The sequence below is a fragment of the Mercenaria mercenaria genome, chromosome 13, assembly GCF_021730395.1.
Source record: "Mercenaria mercenaria strain notata chromosome 13, MADL_Memer_1, whole genome shotgun sequence".
Lineage (NCBI taxonomy): Eukaryota > Metazoa > Mollusca > Bivalvia > Venerida > Veneridae > Mercenaria > Mercenaria mercenaria.
In genome coordinates, this window is record NC_069373.1 from 25,507,298 (window position 1) to 25,532,790 (window position 25,493).

Here is a 25,493-nt window from a genome sequence, read left to right on the forward strand (position 1 = left end):
ACATACATATCATCGTGGGGACACCCCCATGAAGAGTGGAAACAAAGATTTGCAAGTAAAGAAAGATGCACATCTGATGGAAACAGGAAGAAGTAAGGCGATGGCAGAAAAAGTCATTAGACCAGGTGATCAGATTGATAACCAGAAGGTCAAAGACAACAAGGTAGAAGTACATAAGGAAGCATGTACTGATGGCACAGAAGCGGATGTGGTACTAGGTGTATCTGAAACAGAGGAAATATCTGAAGATCATATGGAAGAAGTGGGTGGTGCAGAAACTGACATAGTAGAAGATGAAGAAACGCCTACCATCATAGAGGATGAACCTGACATCATAGATTCAAATGATACAGAGGTCAATGTTACTGAGAAAAAGAAGTCCGAGGACAAAGCTGAAAAACCTAAAGGAAAAGCGGTAAGACCTGAAGAAACAGTGGCAGTAGATGTCGAAATACACAGAGAGAAAGAGTCAAAGACAAAAGGACCTACCAGAAACAAACTTCCAGGGAAATATAAAGATTTTCATATGTATCAAATGACATTGGAAACACGACCGAGGGACAAGAAATTAGAAACCCTTAACGTCTTGATGAACTCTGGAATATTTACAAGTTTAGACACAGAAGTTGTCCATAAGATTATACAATCTATTATGGAATAGCATATTTTATGTTGTTTTAAAATATCCATGAATTGTGTAAATATCTTAGTGCAATGTGTTGAAAATATGTGATGTGAAATGTACCAGTAAATGACAGTATTTTATATAATATAAAAAAAAACAACAACAACATTTCACATAACATACATGCCAATACTATCTCAACATGCGGTTACGTCAATATATGTTATGTCACCAAATAATGATATTGTGATCAAAATTGTAAATATTTTGTTGAGATTCATTGTGAATATGAATTGTGTAGTATATAATATTGTCAAGCTTAGATGGTTTAGATGTCCTATATTGCATTAGGTACTAGTGCGATTCATATTTTTGTTGCGTCTTAATGCAATTTAATTCAACATATTTTGCTTACTTCACAATTTGATAGATAATATTGTGTTGACTTGATGTAATTATGTTCTTTTGTGATTTTTATTATTAGTAGTAGTATCATATATGTGTTTTTATTGTGAGGTCACAATTTTTTTGGAGGGAGGTAGGAAAGAGAATAAAATTTTATCTCAAAATTAATCACAATCACCTTTAAGTATACAGTACTCATTGCAGGGATGAAATTATAACTTTTGAGTTGTAGAAATGTATGTACTTAATACATACTATGTAGTTATTGAAAATAGGAGTAGTTAATGCTAGTCATATGAGTAGAAGTACTAGTGTATGTTTAATCTAAGACAACGGACGAATGACGAGACATCATTTCCCACAGAGGGGGAGTGTGTGACAGGGTGATAATTTAGGGTTCTGATACCATCAGTTGTGTGAGACCTCTCAGTTGCTGTTATGTGAGACCTCCATTCCATTTTTTACCTTTGACATTGTTGACCTTATTTGAACTCTATTTTTACTGGTCCTCGTGATCAGCTGTCTCGGGGAAGAGCGCCGTTTTCAGTTTGATAAAGCAGACATGTTGGTTACTCTGTCGAGTTCTTAAAAAAGTAACTTAAATAATGGAATTATTTAATAGGTATTGTATTTATTTCAAATGTTTCTGTTTGCGGGTCACTTCATTCTAGACGAAGAGTTGTTTATTATCTAAGTAAAAGATTTATATTTGGCATAACTTCCGTATACATGAGTAATGTACATGTTCAAAATGGCAGTAGAAATTCTAACCTCGTAACTTGTTTTTAACCATATCACTACCATGAAAAACCTTTGCACATGTTGTTCTTTTAAATTTGCAGTTTAATACAGTAAAGCACTCACGGGAGACAGGCGAATATGTGTTGTGTAAGGTAGCTAGTGTGATCAAGTCCATAATTTGGTGAGTTTATGTAAACTGTTTTGTGTAGTGCTTTATTGAGTAAATATATTTTTTTATGCAGTGTGTGAGACGAGGATTTCATGTGTATTACATATGATACAGGATTTTATTTAAGTATTTACCGACCACTGAACACACAGATTTATGTATTTTTACTAATTGTAAATGTACATGTATAACGTTACATAAGAACTTTAGATACATGTATGTTTTTAGGTATAAGCTTCTACTGTTACATCCTATTTACTATTACTAATTGTGTATTTCAGGTCACCGTGTTTCGATCACAGTTTTGACTAGGAAAATGTCATTTACAATATAACAGACTGTTTAGTGTCTAAGACAATATAAAGATGTGATACAAAATGTGATACAATTTATAAATAACAAGAAACGCGGCAATGCCACGAAACCAGGTTTTCAACAATTTTCATAAGAATAAACAAGAGTGCCAGAATGTCACAATATACGCCCGTCACAGCAAATTTTTTTGCTCTAGCACCTGTATTTGCAGATGTAATTTTAATTTTGTGGTTGTTTAGTAATCATTGTAATTCTTTTGTTTTTCTAAGTCCACAAAAAAACTCCTTACCAGGTAGAGATACCTTAAAATACACCTAAAATTAGAAAGTAACAACTATGTTGTACCACAGAAAAGTGGTCTTGGTTTTTCCCTACGGTCAGTTATAAAAAAGTTACAATATAAGTAATTTATAGTAACAACTAAGGGAAGTTAATCTTAAAAAAAAAAAAAAAATACAAAAAAAAAAATTGTAAGTCCACACAGAAATCCTTACCAGGTAGAGATTGGTCAAAATACACCTCAAAATTGGATGTAACATGCATGTTGTACTACAGAAAAGTGGTCTCGATTTTTCCCTACGTCTAGTAATGAAAAAGTTACAATATAAGCTATTTATAGTAACAACAAAGGGAAGTAATTCTAAAGAAGGGAACTGCGCAAGACACTTCGTCTCATGATGGTGTATAATTGTGCCAAGTTACATCAAAATCCCTCTATGCATGAAGAAGATATGCTCCGGACAAAGTTTTCATTCTTGTATCCTTTGACCTCTAAGTGTGACCTTGACCTAAGACCTAGGGACCTGGTTCTTGGGCATGACACTCCGTCTCATGATGATGAACAATTGTGCCAACTTTCATCAAAATCCCTCCATGCATGTAGAAGATATGCTAACCCTAACCCTAACCTAACCATAACCCTATTTTTAGTAACAATGACCTTGACCTTGATCCCAGAAACCCCAAAATCAATCCATAGCTACAACTTTATATAAGTTTTCTATACACCAAGTTTCATCACGATAGCTCATTCCTAAGTTAAGTTATTGACCGGAAACCCTTTTTCTATTTTAAGTAACAGTGACCTTGACCCCAGAAACCCCAAAATCAGTCCCAGCCTTTGTCTTGATATAAGCTACATACATACCAAGTTTTATTCAAATATCTTTACCGAAACAAAAGTTATTGACTGGAAACCCTTTTTCTATTTTAAGTAACAGTGACCTTGACCTTGACCCCAGAAACCCCAAAATCAATCCCAGCCTTTGTCTTGATATAAGCTACATACGTACCAAGTTTTATTCAAATATCTTTACCGAAACAAAAGTTATTGACCGGAAACCCTTTTTCTATTTTAAGTAACAGTGACCTTGACCTTGACCCCAGAAACCCCAAAATCAATCCCAGCCTTTGTCTTGATATAAGCTACATACATACCAAGTTTATTCAAATATCTTTACCGAAACAAAAGTTATTGACCGGAAACACCAGTTTGACGCCTCCACCGCCGCCCGCCCGCCCGCCCGACATCTTGAAAACCTGGTTAATAAAAAGGACATTTCAAACCATGCAAACAACATTGGTTATTCTTTTATAAAGTAGTTAACTCGAACTACCATATAGAAAATAAGCCATAGTTACAATAGTATTGAAAGTACAAAGCCTGTATGAGGTAAAAATCTACATGGGGGCACTATGCTAGTTTAAAATACATTTTAAAGTGTATTTATTTAATGGTACTGAAAATTACAAAACCAGATACGTTACTATCAAGATCTTTTTAATATAGGACATTGTTCTGAGTATTATTATTATTATTATACCAGATTTATAGTATCATCTATAAATGAAATAAAACATTTTATTTGTCATATTCAGATTTCTTAATTAAACTAAACTGTGTATGCATATCTTACTTTTTTCATTTCCAGCTAAGCTTATGTTTACTAAGCTCTCAGGTTAAAGGAAGAAATAAAATTGAAGCCTACAGCAGGTCAAATAAGTTTGACAGCCTGACATTTAATATAGTATCCTAAACACAAGTAGCAGCATAAACATCATTATATAGTATTATCAATATCACAGTTCAAATTCAGTTATACCTGATGTGATATTTGTGCACTATGAGTGCATGCATCGTCGTAGTGCATGCATTGATACATGAGGTATTTAGTAACGTATCTGACACTATTTAAAACAGATAAACTTACTGCATAAAAATGTTCAGAATTAACAAGAGGGCCAAGATGGCCGTAGGTCATTCACCTGTGTAACACACCATAACAGTGTAAACATGTTTTACCTAGTGATTTCATGGAGACAAATATTCTGACCAATTTTCATTAAGATTGGAAAAAAAAAACGTGGCCTCTTAAGTGTAAACAAACATTTTCTTTGATTTGACCTAGTGACCTATTTCTTAACCCCACATGACCCAGATTCGAACTTTACCAAAATTTCATGAAACATATTGACAATGTTTCGGGAAGATTGGAGCAAAAAAGTGGACTCTAGAGTGTATAAAGCTTTTCCTATAATTTGATCTAGTGACCTAGTTTTTGACCCCATGTGACCCACACTTGAAATCGTCAAAGACTTCATGATAACAAACAGTTTGACGAAAATTTATGAAGAGAGAATAAAAAATGCGTCCCCTAGGGTGTAAACAAGCTTATTCTTTGATTTGACCTTGTGAACTAGTTTTTGACCCTACATGACTCAGATAAAATTCATAAGATATTTCATGCAGACAAACATTCTGACCAAGTTTCATGCATGCACATCAAAATGAACAAGAGTGTTAACAAGCTTTTCCTTTGATTTGACTGGGTGACCTAGATTTTGACCCCATATGACCCAGTTTCAAACTTGGCCTAAGAATCATCAAGATAAACATTCTGACCAAGTTTCATGAAGATAGGGTCATAAATGTGGCCTGAAGAGTGTTAACAAGCATTCCCTTTGATTTGACCTGATGACCTAGTTTCTGACCCCTTATGACCCAGTTTCAAATCTGGCCTAGAATTCATCAAGATAAACATTCTGACCAAGATTCATGAAGATAGAGCCATAAATGTGGCCTCTAGGTTTTTAACAAGCTTTTCCTTCGATTTGACCAGTCTGACCTCGTTTTTGACCCGACATGACCCAGTTTCGATCCAGGCCTAAAGATCATCAAAATAACCATTCTGTGCAATTTGTATCAAATCAAAGTATAAATGAAACCTCTATATGGCTGAAAGGGAAAAATTGAAAATTTCACAAGCCAAAATCAGCAAATTTTGGCTCTTTGAGGGACCATAATTCTGGAACCCATGATGAGATCTGGCCAGTTTTCGAAAGGAACTGTGATATTATGCCAATACAACTTGTGTGCAAGTTTGATTAAAGTTGATTGCAAAATGTTGTCTCTATCGTGTTCACAAGCCAAAAATAGTAAATTTTGGCCCTTTACTGGGCCATAACTCTGGAACCCATGAAGGGATCTGGCCAGTTTTTGAAAGGAACCGAGATATTATGCCAATACAAATTGTGTGCAAGATTGATTAAAATTGATTGTAAACTGTGGTCTGTATCGTGTTCACAAGAAATTGTTAACGGATGACAGATGATGGACGACGGACGAAGGGCGATCACAAAAGGTCACCTTGTCACTACGTGACAGGTGAGTTAAAAATGAAACCATCCATGATCTCTAAATATAAAAATTAAATGCCTCAACGATTAATTTATACAAAGTTTTGGTTACAGATTTCGATATAAGATCCAAAGTTAACGTATCTGATTATTTTTAAGAACATTATAAGTGGTGTCAATTTGTGCATTTACAACCATACATGATGTCTAAGATCTCTCAGTTGGTATAGGCTGATCAGCAGCTGTGATTACACTATGTTTTACAGAGGTCTCACAAAGGTCAAACTCAGATAGTGACAATTTGTTTGAGTTGTACTCCCCATTTCTAAAACGCAGAATTATTTGACATTCTGAATTTAAAATATCTGTAACATATCTGTTCATCATGTATCTGGTTAAACCACCTAAATTCTTTGTCCTTTTCAATTCCATATACATACAGATACAGTATTTCATGTTAGTGAAATGCGTATCAGCAATTCTTCTGTTCCATGAGGGAAAATATAATAATCAATTGCCGATTGTGAAATCATGCATCAATCATTCAATAATGTATGTGGTTTTTGTTATAGTAACAAACTGTTTATCAAAATTTAATCATATAAATTGTGTCTGTAATGGGTGCACATTACTAATAAAGATAAGATTTTCACATTTGTTTCACTTCATAGTAAACTAGAAAATGCTTTTGTAAAAAAGCGCATGTCTCCCCCAATGCAAAGTCCTATAGGCAAGAAGTCAATAGGGGTCAGGAGCGAAAGTCAAAGAGACACTGATGGTTGGCTGCAATAGGGATCATCTACTTGGCATGTCCAGTCATCCCGCTAAATTTCAACACTCTTGGCCTAGTGGTTCTCAAGTCAGTGTTCAGGCTCCTGTGACCTTGACCTTTGATCAAGTGACCCCAAAATAAATAGGGGTCATCTACTCTGCATGTCCAATCATCCTATTAAGTTTCAACATTGTAGGTCAAGTGGTTCTCAAGTTATTTCCAAAAAATGATTTTACATGAACAGGCCACTGTGACCTTGACCTTTAATAGACTGACCCCAAAATCAATATGGGGTCATCTACTCTGCATGTTCAATCATCCTATGAAGTTTCAACATTCTGGGTGAAGTGGTTCTCAAGTTATTGATCGGAAATGGTTATCAATGTTCAGGCCTCTGTGACCTTGACCTTTAACAGAGTGACCCCAAAAACAATAGGGGTAATTTACTCTGCATGAACAATCATCCTATGAAGTTTCAACATTCTGGGTCGAGAGGTTCTCAAGTTATTGATTGGAAATGGTTTTCCATGTTCAGGCCCCTGTGGCCTTGACCTTTAACAGAGTGACCCTAAAATCGTTAGGGGTCATCTACTCTGCATGACCAATCATCCTATGAAGTTTCATCACTCTGGGTCAAGTGGTTCTCAAGTTACTGACCGGAAAAGGTTTTCAATGTTCAGGCTCCTGTGACCTTGACCTTTCACAGAGTGACCCCAAAACCGTTAGGGGTCATCTACTCCGCATGACCAATCATCCTATTAAGTTTCAACATTCTGGGTCAAGTGGTTCTCAAGTTACTGACCGTAAATGGTTTTCAATGTTCAGACCCCTGTGACCTTGACCTTTAATGGAGTGACCCCAAAATCGATAGGGGTCATCTACTTTGCATGTACAATCATCCTATGAAGTTTCAACATTCTGGGTCAAGTGGTTCTCTAGTTATTGATCGGAAATGGTTTTCCATGTTCAGGCCCCTGTGACCTTGACCTTTGATGGAGTGACCCCAAAATCAAAAGGGGTCATTTACTCTGCATGACCAATCATCCTATGAAGTTTCAACATTCTGGGTCAAGTGGTTCTCTAGTTATTGATCGGAAATGGTTTTCAATGTTCAGGCCCCTGTGACCTTGACCTTTGACGGAGTGACCCAAAAATCAATAGGGGTCATCTACTCTTCATGACCAATCATCCTATGAAGTTTCAACATTCTGGGTCAAGTGGTTCTCTAGTTATTGATCGGAAATGGTTTTCAATGTTCAGGCCCCTGTGACCTTGACCTTTAATGGAGTGACCCCAAAATCGATAGGGGTCATCTACTTTGCATGTACAATCATCCTATGAAGTTTCAACATTCTGGGTCAAGTGGTTCTCTAGTTATTGATCGGAAGTGGTTTTCCATGTTCAGGCCCCTGTGACCTTGACCTTTAATGGAGTGACCCCAAAATCTATAGGGGTCATCTACTCTTCATGACCAATCATCCTATGAAGTTTCAACATTCTGGGTCAAGTGGTTCTCTAGTTATTGATCGGAAATGGTTTTCAATGTTCAGGCCCCTCTGACCTTGACCTCTGACGGAGTGACCCCAAAAACAATAGGGGTCGTCTACTCCAGCAGCCCTACAACCCTATGAAGTTTGAAGGTTCTAGGTCAAATGGTTCTCCAGTTATTGCTCGGAAATGAAGTGTGACGTACGGACGGACGGACAGGGCAAAAACAATATGTCTCCTGGGGGAGACATAATTAACAGATGAAGGTAACATATCTGATTAATGCTTTTGCAACAATATATATATGAATGCACAGTCAATGAAAATTATGGGCCAATGATGATGACATTTGGTAGGTCATGCATGAACACAGTTTCAAAATGATACCAAAAGATTCCAAATACAATGTACAATAGGTTTAGTCAAGATTGTTGAGCGACACAAAATTAGGCAATTTAACACTCTTATGTGGTTCATTTACTTTTCTATAAATGCAGAAGGTCTCCTTGAAAATGGTACAAAATGTCAAGTATAGGTCCACAATGATGTAAAAACAGGAACTAGCTTACAGAAAAAAAATGAAAATGACACTTTATCTTATCTTTAGCCATTATGTGACACGCCCGAAAGTCAGGGTGGCGACTACCCGCCCGGGAAAACCCGGGTTGGGCAATACTCCTAAAAATGAATGAAGTGGGCAATACTGGGCAATAAGAAGTTTTTCTATTTCTTTTTTAACAAAACAATTGATTTTCTATGTTATAAAATCAGGGTGGCCAACCCACGTGACTTTTGGATATCGAACACGCGAGAAAACGTCTCGATTCAGGTAATATTTTTGCCTATATTTTCCTTATTACTTGACGGATTTTTATAAAATAAAGAGCGTCGAAGACAGCAAAATGAGTGCTTTCTTCCGCACAAAGCCTCTGCCGTCAGTTCTCTGTACTTTTCTCAAACACTTCGCCCAACTGCTTTTTCGTAGAAAAACTGTGTAGATAACGTACACACTTTCTTCCAAAACGATCAGTTTTTTCAAGATCAACAAACTTCAGTAGAAATCTATAGCAGAAATATTATAGCGCATGATTTAATTTAACCGTATATAATAAAACCTACAAGATTGGATGAAACACTAGTTGTTTAATGAGAAATCTTGCGAATTGGATATCGTACACACATATTTAATGTATGATATCGTTCACACTGATTTCATGAATTAACTAGGATAATGTTAGAATTACATTGATTTTTCTAAGTTTTATGTTCAAGTAAAGAACTTTAATATAACTGTTTCAGTGAATTCTATTTTATGTAATAATCCCTCACATATCTTTTCTATTCATAAAAAAGGTACACCAAAAGTAATAAAATTGAAGATGCAATTATTATAAATAGTGTTTATTCTCTTTTGAACAAGAATGTGGGTCTTATTTTACATGTACTTTGACTGTCCGTTGTCATATTTGTATAAAATATAAAACTTCTTATTCGAAATTATGTATTTTTATGGGTTCAGGCTACTTGTGTGACTAACATATTTATTTTACGTACTCCAAGTAGTGAACATCAATATTGAAATATGGCCGTGTTTTCGTAATGTTGGCAGTTCTATTTTCCCTTTCATTTTGCAATTTGTTTGTAAAGAGCATATTTTGTAACATGTTCAACACCCTTACTTCCTAACTGAATATATCTACATACATGGTAATCATAATCATAATGACCATTTAAGTGTGAGAAATATATTCTGTACGAAACTGACCAAGTAAGCAGAAATGTACTTCCAAACAAGATTCATTGAACATTTCAAAAAGTATTTCCTACTCAACATGATTGTGTATAGTGATAAAATGGTCTTTAAGGTATAAATTTCCAAAATTAAAAATCACACAAGGCGGATATCTAAACACTTTTTCTGAACTTTGTGTGTTTTCCTAAAAAAACAAACAACATTATGGCGAACAGTAATATACAATTTATAAATCTGCATCTTTTTCAGAAATGAGTGAAATCCCTAAAGAATGCTGAAGCACTACAACAGCACGAAAAGAGACACAACAATAGTGCGCCTTACATATGCTGTGGGTAAAAGCGTCTTTTGAAAGCCAACTTGAAGAGACATGAATACGATGTTCACGGAGAGGTTAAGTCAAATCTGTGTATAGATTGTAGAAAAGCTTTTGTGACAAGATGTAACATAAAAATTATGTGGTTTTACCTAGGAGGATAACAGTAAACTTAAAGCCCATATATCAAAGCACAACGAGTTGAGGGTACATAGATGTAGTAGGTGCAACCTGACTTGTAGGTACTGTAAGCAGCAGTCTCAGTCGACACATAAAGAAAAAACACAAGTGATATTTTAACATTTACATTTGATTACTGTATTTCGTAAAACAAGTTTCCGTGAATCGGTTAGGACTCAGAAGGCAGATAACGTTTTAGCTGCCATCATTATAATATATTAAAAACTTGACATTGACTGATTATTGTTGATATCAGTTTGCAAAATAGCAAAGTAATATATTTTTCAAATGTTACTAGATTTCCAAACTATATCTATCCCGAGAATTTTAGTCCCCTACTTGTCGAAAACCATTTTCGGAGACTGTAGGATTGCGCTTTTCCGTCTGTATGTCATTCTGTCATTCCGTCCGTCCTCAATATATTGCCCGGTCCGGTCTGTCATTTAATACAACTTGGCAAAATATTTTTCATGAGACAATGTGCCGCGCGCAAACCTCGGATCCCTAGCTTAAAGGTCAAGGTCACACTTGGAGGTCAAACGGTAACATTACATGAACAGGTTTTGTTTCGTATCCGATAATGAGACAATTTGTCAAGCATGACATTCATACCACTAGCTTATAGGTCAACGTCACAATTGGTAGTCAAAAGTTAACATTGCCTGAACAGGGTCTGTTTCGTATCCGGTCCAGACCTCTGTCATTCATTTAGGGAATTACAGTATTACTTCGATAATCAGACAGTTTGCCATGCGCAAAGCCAGGTCTCTAGCTCAAATGTCAAACTTTGAGATCAAAGGTCAATAGAGTTTTTCCCTGTCGAGTCCATTTCTCTGTCATCCATTCAGGGACTTTAATATTACGTAGCACTCATGTTTCCAATAATGGGACAACTTGTCACGAAGAACACCCAAACCCTAGCTCAAAGGTCAGAGTCACACTTGAAGGTCAAATTCAAAACTGATCTTTTCCTATCCAGTCTTGAAAATATTTTAACAGAAGCGCATGTGTCATATGGGCCGAATTCAAATATTGTTGGTGCAAGTTTTTTGGTTTTTTTTTTCAGAGGTACTTCCGTTAAATACGAGTATGTTGCTTTTCTAAGTTTCTTTTTCTCATATTTTCATGGAATTTGATTAAAGTTGAAATTAAAAGCTTTTTTTAATTTGTAGATGTTATAAGCAATAAACAACTGTATCTTTTTTATATATGCAAATTTTAATCCAAACGATGTCTGCTTTAACATATTATGTATACAGTACAATATTGCATGTTCTAGTATATCATTGACAGAGGTTATGCTGTAGTTGAGATAATTAGTCACCTTCCAGTAGGGGATTTCGTATTGCTGTTTCGTATTGCTGGGCAATTTACACTTCTTTGAATTATCTTCCTTTTTGTGAATTATTTCCAATTAAATAATATATTTGATGACTACACTGAAGGTTGTTTTACTGTATTTAAGCAAGTTTTAAACAGTCAAACTTTTGTCCGAAAAGGGGTACAAATCATATTTTGGGATAGCTTTAGTTTGATGAACTGTGATTTTTACTTAACTGTACTGTGATTTAAAGCTGTGATTGTATTTCGTCACTTTGATAATACCAATAAAACATATTAATGGAATAAACAAATCAAAATATTGAATACACTGTCTTGTTGTTTTAATGGGAATCAGTGCATAAACATATACATGTATGTACATTGTCTGATATGAAGGTTTTGCATTGTAATGTATGAATTGTTCTTATTGTATCTACAGAATATACATTTTCACACTCCTGTACCAATCTGAGCTCACATAACTAATTACATACACTTGGTTATCTAATTTCGTTAATCCTTGATGCAGCTTTTGGCCATCGAATGTTAAACAGCAAGATTTTCCTTCCATTGCTTCAGACAAAGATTAATTGCGTTCTCGCTTACAATTTGTTCAGAGCTTTTGTACTCAGACATAAAATGAATGAATCTGCCTCCAAATGTTCTATATCCGAATTTCCAGAACTTTTTTTATCCTCCGAGTAACGCATAATACTGGTACTTTCACAGCTATGAAATCCAGAGCAAAAACGCTAGATTTGATAATGGAAATCTTTCGAAAGAATTCTAAAAGCATCTCGTCTAATCCTTCCTCAGCAAGATTGTCCAGCACTTTTGGAAGAAGTTGACCCATTTCTTTCTCTGGACCTTTTTTCTCTTTCTTAGACGGCTTAAATTCAGAAGAGGCTTCTTTCGTGTCATCGTGCTGGAAGAAGAAAGTTATCAAAGAGATAGGAAATTGGAATTTTAACAAATTTCTAGCATTTTTTTTTTACATTAAATCAATATTCAGCTTTACCATGGGAAATGACACTGAACTAAAACAGTAAGGATAATGTTTTTCACATTGTTTTATGTAATTGTATTTTAGTACGCTTGCATGTTGTTAAACACAAATGATCACATGTCAACGCACAGATGTTATTATAGATACTGTACAGTGTGAACGATATCCAAACACAAAATATGTGTACGATATCCAATTCGCAAGATTTCTCATTAAACAACTAGTGTTTCATCCAATCTTGTAGGTTTTATTATATACGGTTAAATTAAATCATGCGCTATAATATTTCTGCTATAGATTTCTACTGAAGTTTGTTGATCTTGAAAAAACTGATCGTTTTGGAAGAAAGTGTGTACGTTATCTACACAGTTTTTCTACGAAAAAGCAGTTGGGCGAAGTGTTTGAGAAAAGTACAGAGAACTGACGGCAGAGGCTTTGTGCGGAAGAAAACACTCATTTTGCTGTCTTCGACGCTCTTTATTTTATAAAAATCCGTCAAGTAATAAGGAAAATATAGGCAAAAATATTACCTGAATCGAGACGTTTTCTCGCGTGTTCGATATCCAAAAGTCACGTGGGTTGGCCACCCTGAAAATGTGAGCTAATTCTTACAGTCAATTTTACTTACTTTGAAACCATTGGTGAAGTGATAGTTAGCTGACAGAACAGTTTCATTAACAAAATTCTGGTTTTTTACACAACAAAATATTTTTTATGTGGAAGTAAACACCTTTCAACATTTCTAGTTAGATCTTGCAAGGTCACAACTAGATTTTGCTTATTAATAACATATATGATAGTCTACCAGTCTAGTTCTTTATCATAAAGCATTCTGTAACTGAGTACAAGTTTTGCAGTTTTTTTGATCCCAAGTTTGTTTCTGAGTTTTGTTGGAATAATACCAAAATTTGAAAACACCCTTTCAATTTAATAACACAGTATAACATTTCAGTCTATGACCTTTCACACTCTGCAATCTTCTTCTATTTATTTATTTATTTTGTTGGGTTTAACGTCGCACCGACACAATTTTATGTCATACAGCGACTTTCCAGCTTTAATGGTGGAGGAAGACCCCAGGTGCACCTCCGTGCACTATTTCATCACGAGCGGGCACCTGGGTAGAACCACCGACCTTTCGTAAGCCAGCTGGATGGCTTCCTCACATGAAGAATTCTACCAATCTTTTTTTAGTCATCTACAGTAACATTAGAACAATACCACACAGGGTACTTGGGTTTTATGGTTATATGATAGAAATGACTATGTGGTAACTGATTTTCATGAGTATAATGACTGGATATAAGTTGTTCACACTTCTAACTTTAATCCCCTAATTTTGCTCAATAATTGCACAATCATCATCATAATATTGTTCATTCAATAAATTTTTACAGATATTATAGGACTAGGCATGCAGGAGTCACTGCTATCACTATATGGGCTGTTAGTCAACTAATGTTGAAATATATATTGGCAGGGGGTATCATAATCCCTTCTGTGATTTTTACAGGGCTATCATAATCCCCTTGATGAAAATGTTAGGGCTATCATAATCCCCTACATGAAAATTACAGGGCTATCAAAATCGCTTCCATGACGTTTGGTTAGAAGACACTTCGTCTAAATTAAAATTAGGTCTAAATGACAATTACGTCAACTGTGACATTAGGCCAACGATGTTAATTAGTCTAAATTATTTTTTCGTCGAAACATGGTCAAAAATGGACACAACAATGTATCATACTACTTTCACTTTATTGAGATGATGCTGCATTCGATTTATGATTACGAACAGTTATGAAATCGATCATTGTATGAACAGTCTATGACTCAATATTTAATATTATATGAAAGTCCTTTCAGAAAATCAATAGGGGGCATCTTGTCAAATTCCTGGACGATCAAATGCACTTTCTCATTGGTTTTCTTCACCTGAAATAATAAAAAATATGAGTGTTAGATATGAATCAAAATTGAAAACGTGTATACGTCGCACTGTTCTGAAATAAAAAAAGATGTGTGAACAAAATTGAAAATTTGAGTGTACTTCGCAGTGATCGCCTGAAATCAAATATATATATATATATATATATATATATATATATATATATATATATATATATATATATATATATATATATATATATATGAAACAAAAACTTGCCTTTTGTCTAGATTCTCCTGGCTTCTGTCCTGCAATTAATGACTCAATCAATGTCTCTGTGCGAGCTTGTTCGCCTTTCAGTTTCTCACGAAAGAGGTAGATGTTTGGGTGATTTTCCTCTACAACTGTCTTGAAGCAACGGTGCCATCCCTCCAACTGGTTGTTGGTCCTGGGTTCACCTTCAAGGGTGCGCTTGTACACATTCCATAAGTGCGGTGGATACATTGGATCTCTCCACTGACGCTTAAACACCTGCAAACAAATTTAAAGACTAGGTAAAGATTAATTAAAGTTAAAGATCAAGTAATTAATGAGTAATGGATAATAAGCAATAATTATGCAGTACAGACCGTGGATATAAAAATTGTGATATTTCTATGTTTTGGACTCCTATGTTTTTATTACGGAACATATTTATTACATATAATATATGCATGTATATGATGTAATGTGTTTTTACCATGTGACCATCAGGTTTTGTTTTACTCTGGAATCGCCATGATCCTATGTAGGTGTCCTCCATGTATGGAATGAACTCCTGGACTACCTGTGGCACGTACTCACATAGCTGCACAAAGACGTCGTAAACTCTGTCCATGGGTACAAATGCCAATGCTGTGAACATCCTTAATGATAAGGCAAGATTCTCGTCCTCTATATAGCTACCACGAAGACCAAGATCAGCGATCTTTCGCCAGTGGGCTTGAGACAGATGAAAAAAGCAGCACTCCACAGTAGAACCAGTGAAAACCTCAACAAAGGCCTGAAAATTATAAAGTATTTCCATCACTGCTCATGAACAGGCACACTCCAATCAAGTCTTGCTTGTTCTCAGTGCTTGGAATTATAATAACGTTTTAAGTCTGCAGTTTGCTTGTTCTCAGTACTTTAGAAGGAACTCTTTATTTATAAAAAGTATTGCAAAAATATAAGATAACAACTCAGCTTTATGCATGTGTCTTCAAAGTCACAACGAAACTCTTTCACCATAAGCTGGATATGCCTCTGCTCTGCATTTGATTTTATCGCATTGAACATTACTCCGTAATGTGGTTTACTCTTTCGAGTCAACAAGCAGAAAGCCAGGGGCAGTAACTGGCCCATGACAACTCCATGTAGAGTATACAATTGATAGAAAAAGTGGGGAGCCACACTAATTGTCCCGTCCCCATACCAAACATGGCTGTAGCACAGGTATTGTAAATTTCATTCTGTGCAAAAAATCAGAATTTGTTCATCACTTTCAATCTCTATGTCACATAAGAGAAACTGTTCCCCATTACTGTTTCGCTGCCACTGCTCCGTAATAAATAGTTCCTTAAGCGACAACAGGATTGCTGGCAATACTTTCCGCCTTTGTCTTTGAATTTTCCTCTTAACAGTGGCCTCTTTTGGCCAGTAAGCACGAAATTCCGAAGGGCAATCAGATGCCAACTCTTTGTTAACAATTTTGGCGGGCTCATCCTGTGATGACTCTCGCCATAGACATCTGTACGGCAATCTGAGGAAAATCAGGTCCGTGGAGATCATGGTCAGACTCTTTTGTCACAGTGTCATCGGCTGAGGTAATCAGTCGTCCCTTACATTTTCTATTTTTGCATCTCAAGTATGTTTTGCCTGTTTTTGTATCCAAACGATCTTTAGAGTAAGAAAATCCATTGAAACTTGCTTTTTTCCCACCCCTTGAACTAAGAAAAAATTCCGGCTTTGTTGTCATGATGGGTATCGAAACTAATGAAAACAACCCGAAGAAACGGCTCAAATTCACTCAAAAACATAATATACTCACCTAAGGCAAATCTAAAAAACGAGCAAAAATGGGTGAACATCGCTAAATGAAATAAGTATAACTGGTAACATAATTGGTCAAAATGGGATGAATATCGTTCGCCGATACAAGCTTATAATCAATCGCACCTCCTTATAGGGTAAACAAAAGGCCTAACTAAACTAAAGGCACCAGCGTGGGAGCCATCTGGTCTAGTCGCGTAATGGCTGCCAGGTATTTGAAGCACTGATATCTATATATCTATAAGGTTGGTTATAATACCTTTATGATAGCCCTAACATTTTCATGAAGGGGATTATGATAGCCCTGTAAAATCATAGAGGGGATTATGATACCCCCTGCATATATGTGAAAGGGATTTTGTAAAAGCCTTAAAATGACATAATATGACCATTCAGACATGAATCCCTGGAACATTGTAGAAAACACACATAAACATTTACAAGTCGCATGTGAAGCAAAGTACATAATTGTGGTGCATCTTCAGTCGATTTCTACCAACAACAAACCTGTTTAAATGCATAAAATGTGTTTTTTTTTTATTTTGGACTCAATGTGACCACACAATTTCAAGAGAAAAATCAACGCTTCGAAAATCTCTGCAGGGTAAATGGAAGAACGGCAACACTCACATAGCAAAATAATACATTGTTGGAACCGGAAAGTTGTTGGCTGGAACATGGTCTGTCAAATATATTCAAATATGATGAAATATTGCAGAAAAATACAAAAAACCTTCCAGTACATGGGGGCAGCCGTTAAGGTGGACACAATGTGATCATAAACAAAAATCACGTGATCACCCACCCTGTAGGTTCTAACATGTGGTTTAGTAAAATCAATGCCAGTGATACCTCGTGTTCTGATCCAAAAAATGTTCTCCAACACTAGTAAGGGCTACCTTGCATGAAGAAGAGACAAGGAACAGATCAATGTGTGAGTTGATATTTCAGTGAAATGTGTGGGTTCTTGTATTGTTTCAGTCATGTTATACTGTGAGGTTATATTTGATACCTTTGCTGAAGTGAGAGGTTTAAGCATGTCAAGATTAAAGTCACCGACCACAACTATGTCTGAGATGTTGGTACCAAATGCGAGTCCAATAGTTTTCTATCTGAGTAAAAACCTAGGGAGCAGCATTAGGAGGACGATAGAAAGTTCCATAGAGAAGCTTTTTCGTTTTAAGTTGAAGTTCAATCCATATACTTCCAGATCTGGTCTTCTTATGGCTGGTATTTGATTGTTCACATAGACGAGGAAACCACCATGATTATCAATACCCGTCTTTACGAAAGGGTGGTGAGTAGTTTTGAAACAGTAGAGCATCAGAGTCCATAGTAGCAGCTAGCCAGGTTTCCATGAGAGATATGAGATCAAAGAGATCCAGTTCACCTTCTAGGATGTCCTTTTTTCTCAGAAAGCTTTGGACATTATAAGTGGACAAAGGACAAAGTTTTTGAAAAGTCATTTATCATTGTGGCAGAGGAGTCAGAAGAAGAAGTAGAGCTTTCGAAATTAGGGCCAGGATTTTTATGTATATCACCTCCAAGGAGAAGAATCATAGCCATCCAGGATACGAGTTCAAAGCTATTGAACCGTTTGATTCCTTTCATTTTATGCTGGACTGGACACAACAATCCCACTGTCACCCTGTATAAGTGTATGTCAATTGACATTATGTTATAGCAGTCTGAAAACAGTGTAAGGGTGAGGTAACCCGTGACCCTAAGCAACCAAAAAGACAAAGATATAGTTCAAGATGAGAGTGAAAGTAGAAAGAAAAGACAAAGTGAGAGATTTCTTTTAGCCCCATATGGAGATTAACAAAATTTTCTCCATACGAGATAGTGCCATGTTGTTGTTAAACTGTTTATATAACATATTTTTTAAACTAGAGAATAAAGCAATTCCATTTACAAGTTACAATATCTGGAAATAAGATTTTGGATTCTATAAATTTTTATCAATAAAAATGTTTGAGTAGAAAGCCCCGGCGGGTATGAGAATCTAACAGTTAATTTTCTATTGCTTTAAACAGTGCTTCAAGACATTTTCAAACACTCTTGTTTTAAAAAAAATCTTCTTAAACACAAACAACCCTTTCCCCCCCCCCTCCCACCCCATACACACACATGTATACCTGTGTTTGCACACAGGTAAGGGTGTGTGGGTGTTGGGTAAGGTGGTGTTGGGGTTTGGCGCGCAGTGCTTTATTTGCAAACAAAGTTCTATAATATCAGAAATAATATTACCTAAGTCTTCTTGACCTGAATCTTGTTTTTGTTTCTCTACAAGTCTTTGAAATTCCATCTGTTTCATCTTTTGTTTCATAATCCTTTCCTGCTTTGACATATTTTCTGATTCCCTGCACAATAAAAAGCATTTCAACTGGTACTAGTATTTTAACAAAAACTGTCTAATGACAGCATGCTCAATTATTTGAAACTCTTCCACCTAATACTAACTGACTTAAAAAAGCATTAGCAAGATTTTCTCATTTGGAAGATGGAGATAATTTTGCTAAAAAGCCAAAGTTATGAAACTTGTGGTAAGAGGTCATCCCATAATGCAAAGATGGGTGACATTTGGTCAGGCAATTCCTGAGGAACATGCTTACATGCAAAAACTTTCACAAAATTTCCATGTTAAATCCCCTCAGTCAAAACCCCCTCGGCTGAAAAATGACATGGTGGTCAAAAACCCCTCAGCAGAAATAAGAAGGTGTTCATAATCCCCTCAATGGATAGTCAAAACCCCCTTGGCAAAAATGATGGGGTGATCAAAACCCCCGCCACTGCTACGGATAGTGAAAGGGTAAACCTTTGACCTTTAGCTGTGACCTTGATCTTGATCTGACATGGCTGACTCATGAATTCTGCACAATGTCTTGATGAGGTGATCAATTGACCCAAGTTTCATGAAAATCCTTAAAGGGGTTTAGGAGATACAGAGCTCAAACCTTTGACCTTGAGTTGTGACCTTGACCTTGAATTGACATGACTGACTCATGAGTTCTTGATGAGGTGATCATTTGATCTAAGTTTGATGAAAATCCTTCAAGGCGTTTACGAGATACAGAGTGGACACAAAATGGAAGGCTCAAACCTTTGACCCTAAGTTGTGACCTTGACCTTGAGCTGGCATGGCTGACTTATAATTTCTGCACATCATTTAGATGAGGTGATCATTTGACCTAAGTTTTATAAAATTCCTTCAAAGGATTTAGGAGATATTGAGCAGACACAAAATGGAAGGCTAAAACATTTGACCCTAAGCTGTGACCTTGAACTTGAGCCAGCATGACAGACTTATAATTTCTACACATCATTTAGATGAGGTGATCATTTGACCTAAGTTTTATAAAATTCCTTCAAAGGGTTTAGGAGATATAGAGCAGACACAAAATGGAAGGCTAAAACGTTTGACCTTGAGTTGTGACCTTGAACTTGAGCAAGCATGGCTGACTCATGAGTTCTGCACATCGCCTTGATGAGGTGATCATTTGACCCAAGTTTCATATAAATCCTTCAAGGGAATTAGGACATACTGAGCAGACACAAAATGGAAGGCTCAAACCTTTGACCCTCAGTTGTGACCTTGACCTTGAGCCGGCATGGCTGACTCGTAAGTTCTGCACATTGCCTTGATGAGGTGATCATTTGACCCAAGTTTTATAAAATTCCTTCAAAGGGTTTAGGAGAAATAGAGCGGACAAAATATGGAAGGCTCGAACCTTTGACCTTAATTGTGACCTTGACCTTGAGCCGACAAGGCTGACTCATGGGTTCTGCACATCGTCTTGATGAGGTGATCATTTGATCAAAGTTTCATGAAAATCCTTCAAGAGGCTTAGGACATATGGAGCGGACACGAAAGTGTTATGGACAGACGGAAGGATGGATGGACGGAAGGATGGAGACCATTCCTATAACCCCCCACCATTTGTGGTGGGGGATTAAAAAGCAGTTAGTTTGAGTAGGAGAAAAGAGTAGCTTTTCACAATAAAGCAGACCTTTTTTTCAACAAGAGGGTCATGATGACCCTGGATCGCTCACCTGAGTAATATCAGCCACATGTTTTAAATGGCAAGCTGATGCTAAAATATTAAGAAGGTAGGTCAGTAGGTCACATTCATGCTAACTGAAAGTCAGTTTTAAGATTGGTGTGTAAAACTGTACATGTCATCCAAATTTCAAGGCTGTATCTTAAGAAACAAGAAAGTAGGTCAGTAGGTCAAGGTCACAGTCAAGTGACATCATATTACTTGGGGTCATCAGGTAATTATAATTAAACAGTCTTGGAAATAGGATCAGATGATTTTTAAAGTATTTTTCCTATATAACTCACATAATAACTAAGTGACCCCAGGGCGGGGCCTCTTTTAATCCCAGGGGCACAATTTGAAAAATTTTGGTAGAGGACTACTAGACAATGCATCATACCAAATATCAAAAGCCTAGGTCGTATGGTTTCAGACAAGAAAATTTTTAAAGCTTTTTCCTATTTAAGTCTATATAAAACTTGGGACCCCCAGGGCAGGGCCTCTTTTCACCCAAGGGGTACAATTTGAACAATTTTGGTTGAGGATCATAAGACAATGCTACAAACCAAATATCAGAGGTCTAAGTGTTGTGGTTTCAGACAAGAAGATTTTCAAACTTTTTTCCTATATAAGTCTATGTAAAACTTGGGACCCTCGGGGCAGGGCCACATTTGACCCTAGGGGGATAATTTGAACAATCTTGGTAGAGGACCACTAGATGATGCTACATAGTAAATATCAAAGCCCTAGGCCATGTGGTTTTGTACAAGAAGATTTTCAGTTTTCCCTATGTAAGTCTATATAAACCATGTGACCCCAAGGGCGGGGCCATATTTGACCCTATTGGGATAATTTGAACAATTTTGGTAGAGGACCACTAGATCATGCTACACACCAGATATCAAAGCCCTAGGCCCTGTGGTTTTGGACAAGTAGAATTTTAAAGTTTTTCCTTTCTTGCCATTGCAACCAGAGTTCTGCATGGAATTCAATTCTTTGAACAATTTTGAAAGATGGCCACCCAAGGATCATTCCTGTCAAGTTTGGTGTAATTCTGCCCAGTGGTTTTCAAGAAGATTTTTTTAGAAATTGTTGACGCACGACGGACATCAAGCGGTCACAATAGCTCACCTTGTCACTTCGTGACAGGTGAGCTAAAACATTTATTGACCCAGGTGAGAGGTGTCAGAAGCATAACTTTTATAAAGAAAAAATTAAAAGACAAACAAATGTACATGTCTATATAATTTAATTCAAGCCATCCTTCTGTTATTCTTTTTGGAGTTTGGCATTAGCTTTTTCATGATAATATTACCATAGATACACATCATGTATAATGCGCAGTTTTTTTACCCCTGGGACCACCCCCGAATCATGAGTGCGCATAATACACAGGTATAGACAATTTTCCAACTTCAAAACAAGTTTGTTACCGATGTTCGTCATTTTGTTAAAGGGAAACTACTCCCCGCGCTTACTGTCACCGCTAAAATCTAAGATTGCCTTTACGTTCTGTAAAAGATCGAATGATTTATTTTTCTTTCAAACAAAATTAATTTCATATAAATTTAAAAGTATTTTGATGAAAGAAATGTATATAAATCACAAAAATTATGATACTTATTAAAGATTGAGAATTATCTTTAACCGAGATCAAACTGTGAACAACATAACTGACACGAGGAGACACGTTAATTGCCAGTAATTACTGGCTATTTGATTGTGACAAAAAGACATTTCTTAACACTGAACACGATGTGTGTCGTCAAGAGCCACAGTTGTTTTGACATTGTACAGTTACCTTGAGAAATTTCGTCCTGGTTTAAGGAATGACAGAGGGACCGACGGAAGGACAAAATGATTCCTATATAAACCCCCAAGCACTATTTGTTAGGGGTATAATACATGTTATAGTAGCTGGTAGATATACACTTCGGGTGGCTGACAATTTATCGGTGTTTAATAAATCTTGATAACTTTTACAACCTAGATGACCCAATATCGAACTTGTCCAAGATTTTATTGAGGGTAACATTCTGATTAAGACTGGGCCAAAAATGTGACCTCTAGTGTGTTAACAAGCTTTTCCTTTGATTTGACCTGGTGACCTAGTTTTTAACCCCAGATGAGCCAATATTGAATTCGTCCAAGATTTTATTGAGGGTAACATTCTGACCAAGTTTCATTAAGACTGGGCAAAAATTGTGACCTCTAGAGTGTTAACAAGCTTTTCCTTTGATTTGACCTGGTGACCTAGTTTTTGACCCCAGATGACCCAATATCTAACTCATCCAAGATATTATTGAGGGTAACATTCTGACCAAGTTTCATCAAGTTTGGGCCAAAATTGTGACATCTAGAGTGTTAACAGTCCAATTGTTGACAAAGGACGACTGACGGACGACAAAGGACAACGGACGCAGGGCGATCACAAAAGCTCACCTTTGAGCATTTCGCTAAAAATGTGAATCCAATTGCAAGTTTGAAAATATGGTCAACAAGAGTGCCAGAATGTCACAATATACGCCCGTCACAGCAAATTTCTTTACTCTAGCACCTGTATTTGCAAATGGAATTTTAATTTTGTGGTTGTTTAGTAATCATTGTAAGTCATTTGTTTTTCTAAGTCCACAAAAAAAACTCCTTACCAGGTAGAGATACCTTAAAATACACCTAAAATTTGAAAGTAACATCTATGTTGTACCACAGAAAAGTGGTCTTGTTTTTTCCCTAAGGTCAATTATAAAAAAGTTACAATATAAGATATTTATAGTAACAACTAAGGGAAGATAATCTTAAAAAAAAAAAAAAAAAAAAAAAAAATCCAAATATTTTTTTTTAAGTCCACACAAAAATCTTTACCAGGTAGAGATTGGTCAAAATACACCTCATAATTGGATGTAGCATGCATGTTGTACTACAGAAAAGTGGTCTCGATTTTTCCCTACGACTAGTAATGAAAAAGTTACAATATAAGCTATTTATAGTAACAACAAAGGGAAGTAATTCTAAAGAAGGGAACTGTGCATGACACTTCGTCTCATGATGGTGTATAATTGTGCCAAGTTACATCAAAATCCCTCCATGCATGAAGAAGAAATGCTTCGGACAAAGTCATTCTTGTATCTGACCTTTGGCCTCTAAGTGTGACCTTGACCTTTGACCTAGGGACCTGGTTCTTGCGCATGACACTCCGCCTTGTGGTGGTGAACATTTGTGCAAAGTTATATCAAAATCCCTCTATGCATGAAAAAGAAATGCTCCGGACAAGGTTTTCATTCTTGTATCCTTTGACCTCTAAGTGTGACCTTGACCTTAGACCTAGGGACCTGGTTCTTGCGCATGACACTCCGCCTCGTGGTGGTGAACATTTGTGCCAAGTAATATCAAAATCCCTCCATGCATGAAGAAGATATGCTCCGGACAAATTCATTCTTGAATTTGACCTTTGACCTCTTAAGTGTGACCTTGACCTTAGACCTAGGGATCTGGTTTTTGCGCATGACACTCCGTCTCATGATGGTGAATAACTGTGCCAAGTTTCATCAAAATCTTGAACTAAACTGTCCAGTAACGTTCACAGTGATGGCATTAAGCAATGCGTTGAGACATTCTAGAATAATTTTGAATAAATGCCAAGTAGAGTTATGGGACCTACATAGTGCATGTCAGATCATGACAGTGAACAAGTGTGTGAAGTTTCAATCCATTCCAATTAGTGGATACTGAGATACCAGCTTACATACAAAAACTTAACCAGAAACTGCTTAGTCGAAAAAGGGGCATAATTTTGAAAAATGCAAAGTAGAGTTATGGGACCTGCAAAGAGCATGTCAGATCATGACAGTGAACAAGTGTGTGAAGTTTCAATCCATTCCCATTAGTGGGTACTGAGATACCAGCTTACATATAAAAACTTAACCAAATCGGGACGCCGACGCAGATGCCGATGCACAGGTGAGTCCAATAGCTCTACTATTCTTTGAATAGTCCAGCTAAAAAGGGATCTGCCAAATAAAAACAAGAGCACTGCAATGCAGAGCAATATACACAAAGCAAAGTCATATATGACCTTTGAGCCCAAAAGTGTGACCTTGACCTTGAAGTGAGTCATCCGAAACATGTGCTTTGCACGTCGTCTCAGTGTAGTGAACATTTGTGCCAAGTTTCTTTGAAATCCTTCAAGCAGTTCAAGAGTTACAGAGCGGACACAAAACAAACTGATATGACCTTTAACCCCTAAGTGTGACCTTGTGTGTGTGTGTTTGGGTTTAACATCTTTTTCAACAATTTTTCAGTCATATAAACGACGGTGACTACTTGTAGCAGTGAGCACAATGCCAAACTTTATAGTGCTGCCTCACTGGAATATCACGCCATAGACAAAGGTATGATACCTCACCCAGTCACATTATACTGACACCGGGCTGACCAGTCCTAGCACTATCCCCTTAATGCTGAGCACCAAGCAAGGAAGCTGCTAGTACCAATTTTTTACGTCTTTGGTATGAAGTATGACCTTGACCTTGAAGCTAGACATCCAAAACATGTGCTCTGCACGTCGTCTCGGTGTGGTGAACATTTGTGTCAAGTTTCTTTGAAAACCTTCAAGGGGTTCAAGAGTTACAGAGCGGACACCAAATTGCTAACGGATGGACACTGGGGGTATAACATAATATGTCCCTTTGGGCGTATAAAAACTGTTCCTTGATTGGTCCAAGTGTCTTTTTACTCTTAAATAGTCCTAACTTATGGACATACTGCAA

General features: G+C 36.6%; 2 protein-coding genes and 1 long non-coding RNA gene across 9 annotated transcripts in view; 1 reads left to right on the forward strand and 2 right to left on the reverse strand.

Moving 5' to 3' along the window:
• The window catches only part of LOC123529306 (DNA repair protein RAD52 homolog), a 199,916-nt gene that overhangs the window by 30,180 nt on the left and 144,243 nt on the right, over positions 1–25,493 (reverse strand). For all 7 annotated transcript variants that reach the window (XM_045309591.2, XM_045309587.2, XM_045309585.2 and 4 more), the window contains one exon: positions 18,938–19,050. In XM_045309591.2, coding sequence (XP_045165526.1) covers positions 18,938–19,050 — 113 coding nt within the window. The remainder of the gene's footprint in view (positions 1–18,937; positions 19,051–25,493) is intronic.
• Positions 1,303–4,540, forward strand: LOC128547853 (uncharacterized). Its single transcript, XR_008366700.1, has 3 exons — positions 1,303–1,652; positions 1,873–1,952; positions 2,222–4,540. It is a non-coding gene; the product is annotated as an uncharacterized LOC128547853 (long non-coding RNA).
• Positions 14,257–15,653, reverse strand: LOC123529307 (uncharacterized). Its single transcript, XM_045309592.2, has 3 exons — positions 15,357–15,653; positions 14,897–15,148; positions 14,257–14,664 (listed from the first exon to the last, which is right to left on the reverse strand). Exons 1-3 carry the CDS (start codon positions 15,519–15,521, stop codon positions 14,563–14,565), a joined length of 519 nt encoding a protein of 172 aa, XP_045165527.2. The 5' UTR covers positions 15,522–15,653; the 3' UTR covers positions 14,257–14,562.

Coding starts and splice junctions, on each gene's coding strand:
- LOC123529307 (XM_045309592.2), bottom strand. CDS start 15,521: ATGTTCACAGCATTGGCATTTGTACCCATGGACAGAGTTTACGACGTC. Junction 15,149..15,356: donor CAAAACCTGATGGTCACATG/GTAAAAACACAT, acceptor ATTTGTTTGCAG/GTGTTTAAGCGTCAGTGGAG. Junction 14,665..14,896: donor CAGGAGAATCTAGACAAAAG/GCAAGTTTTTGT, acceptor TTATTATTTCAG/GTGAAGAAAACCAATGAGAA.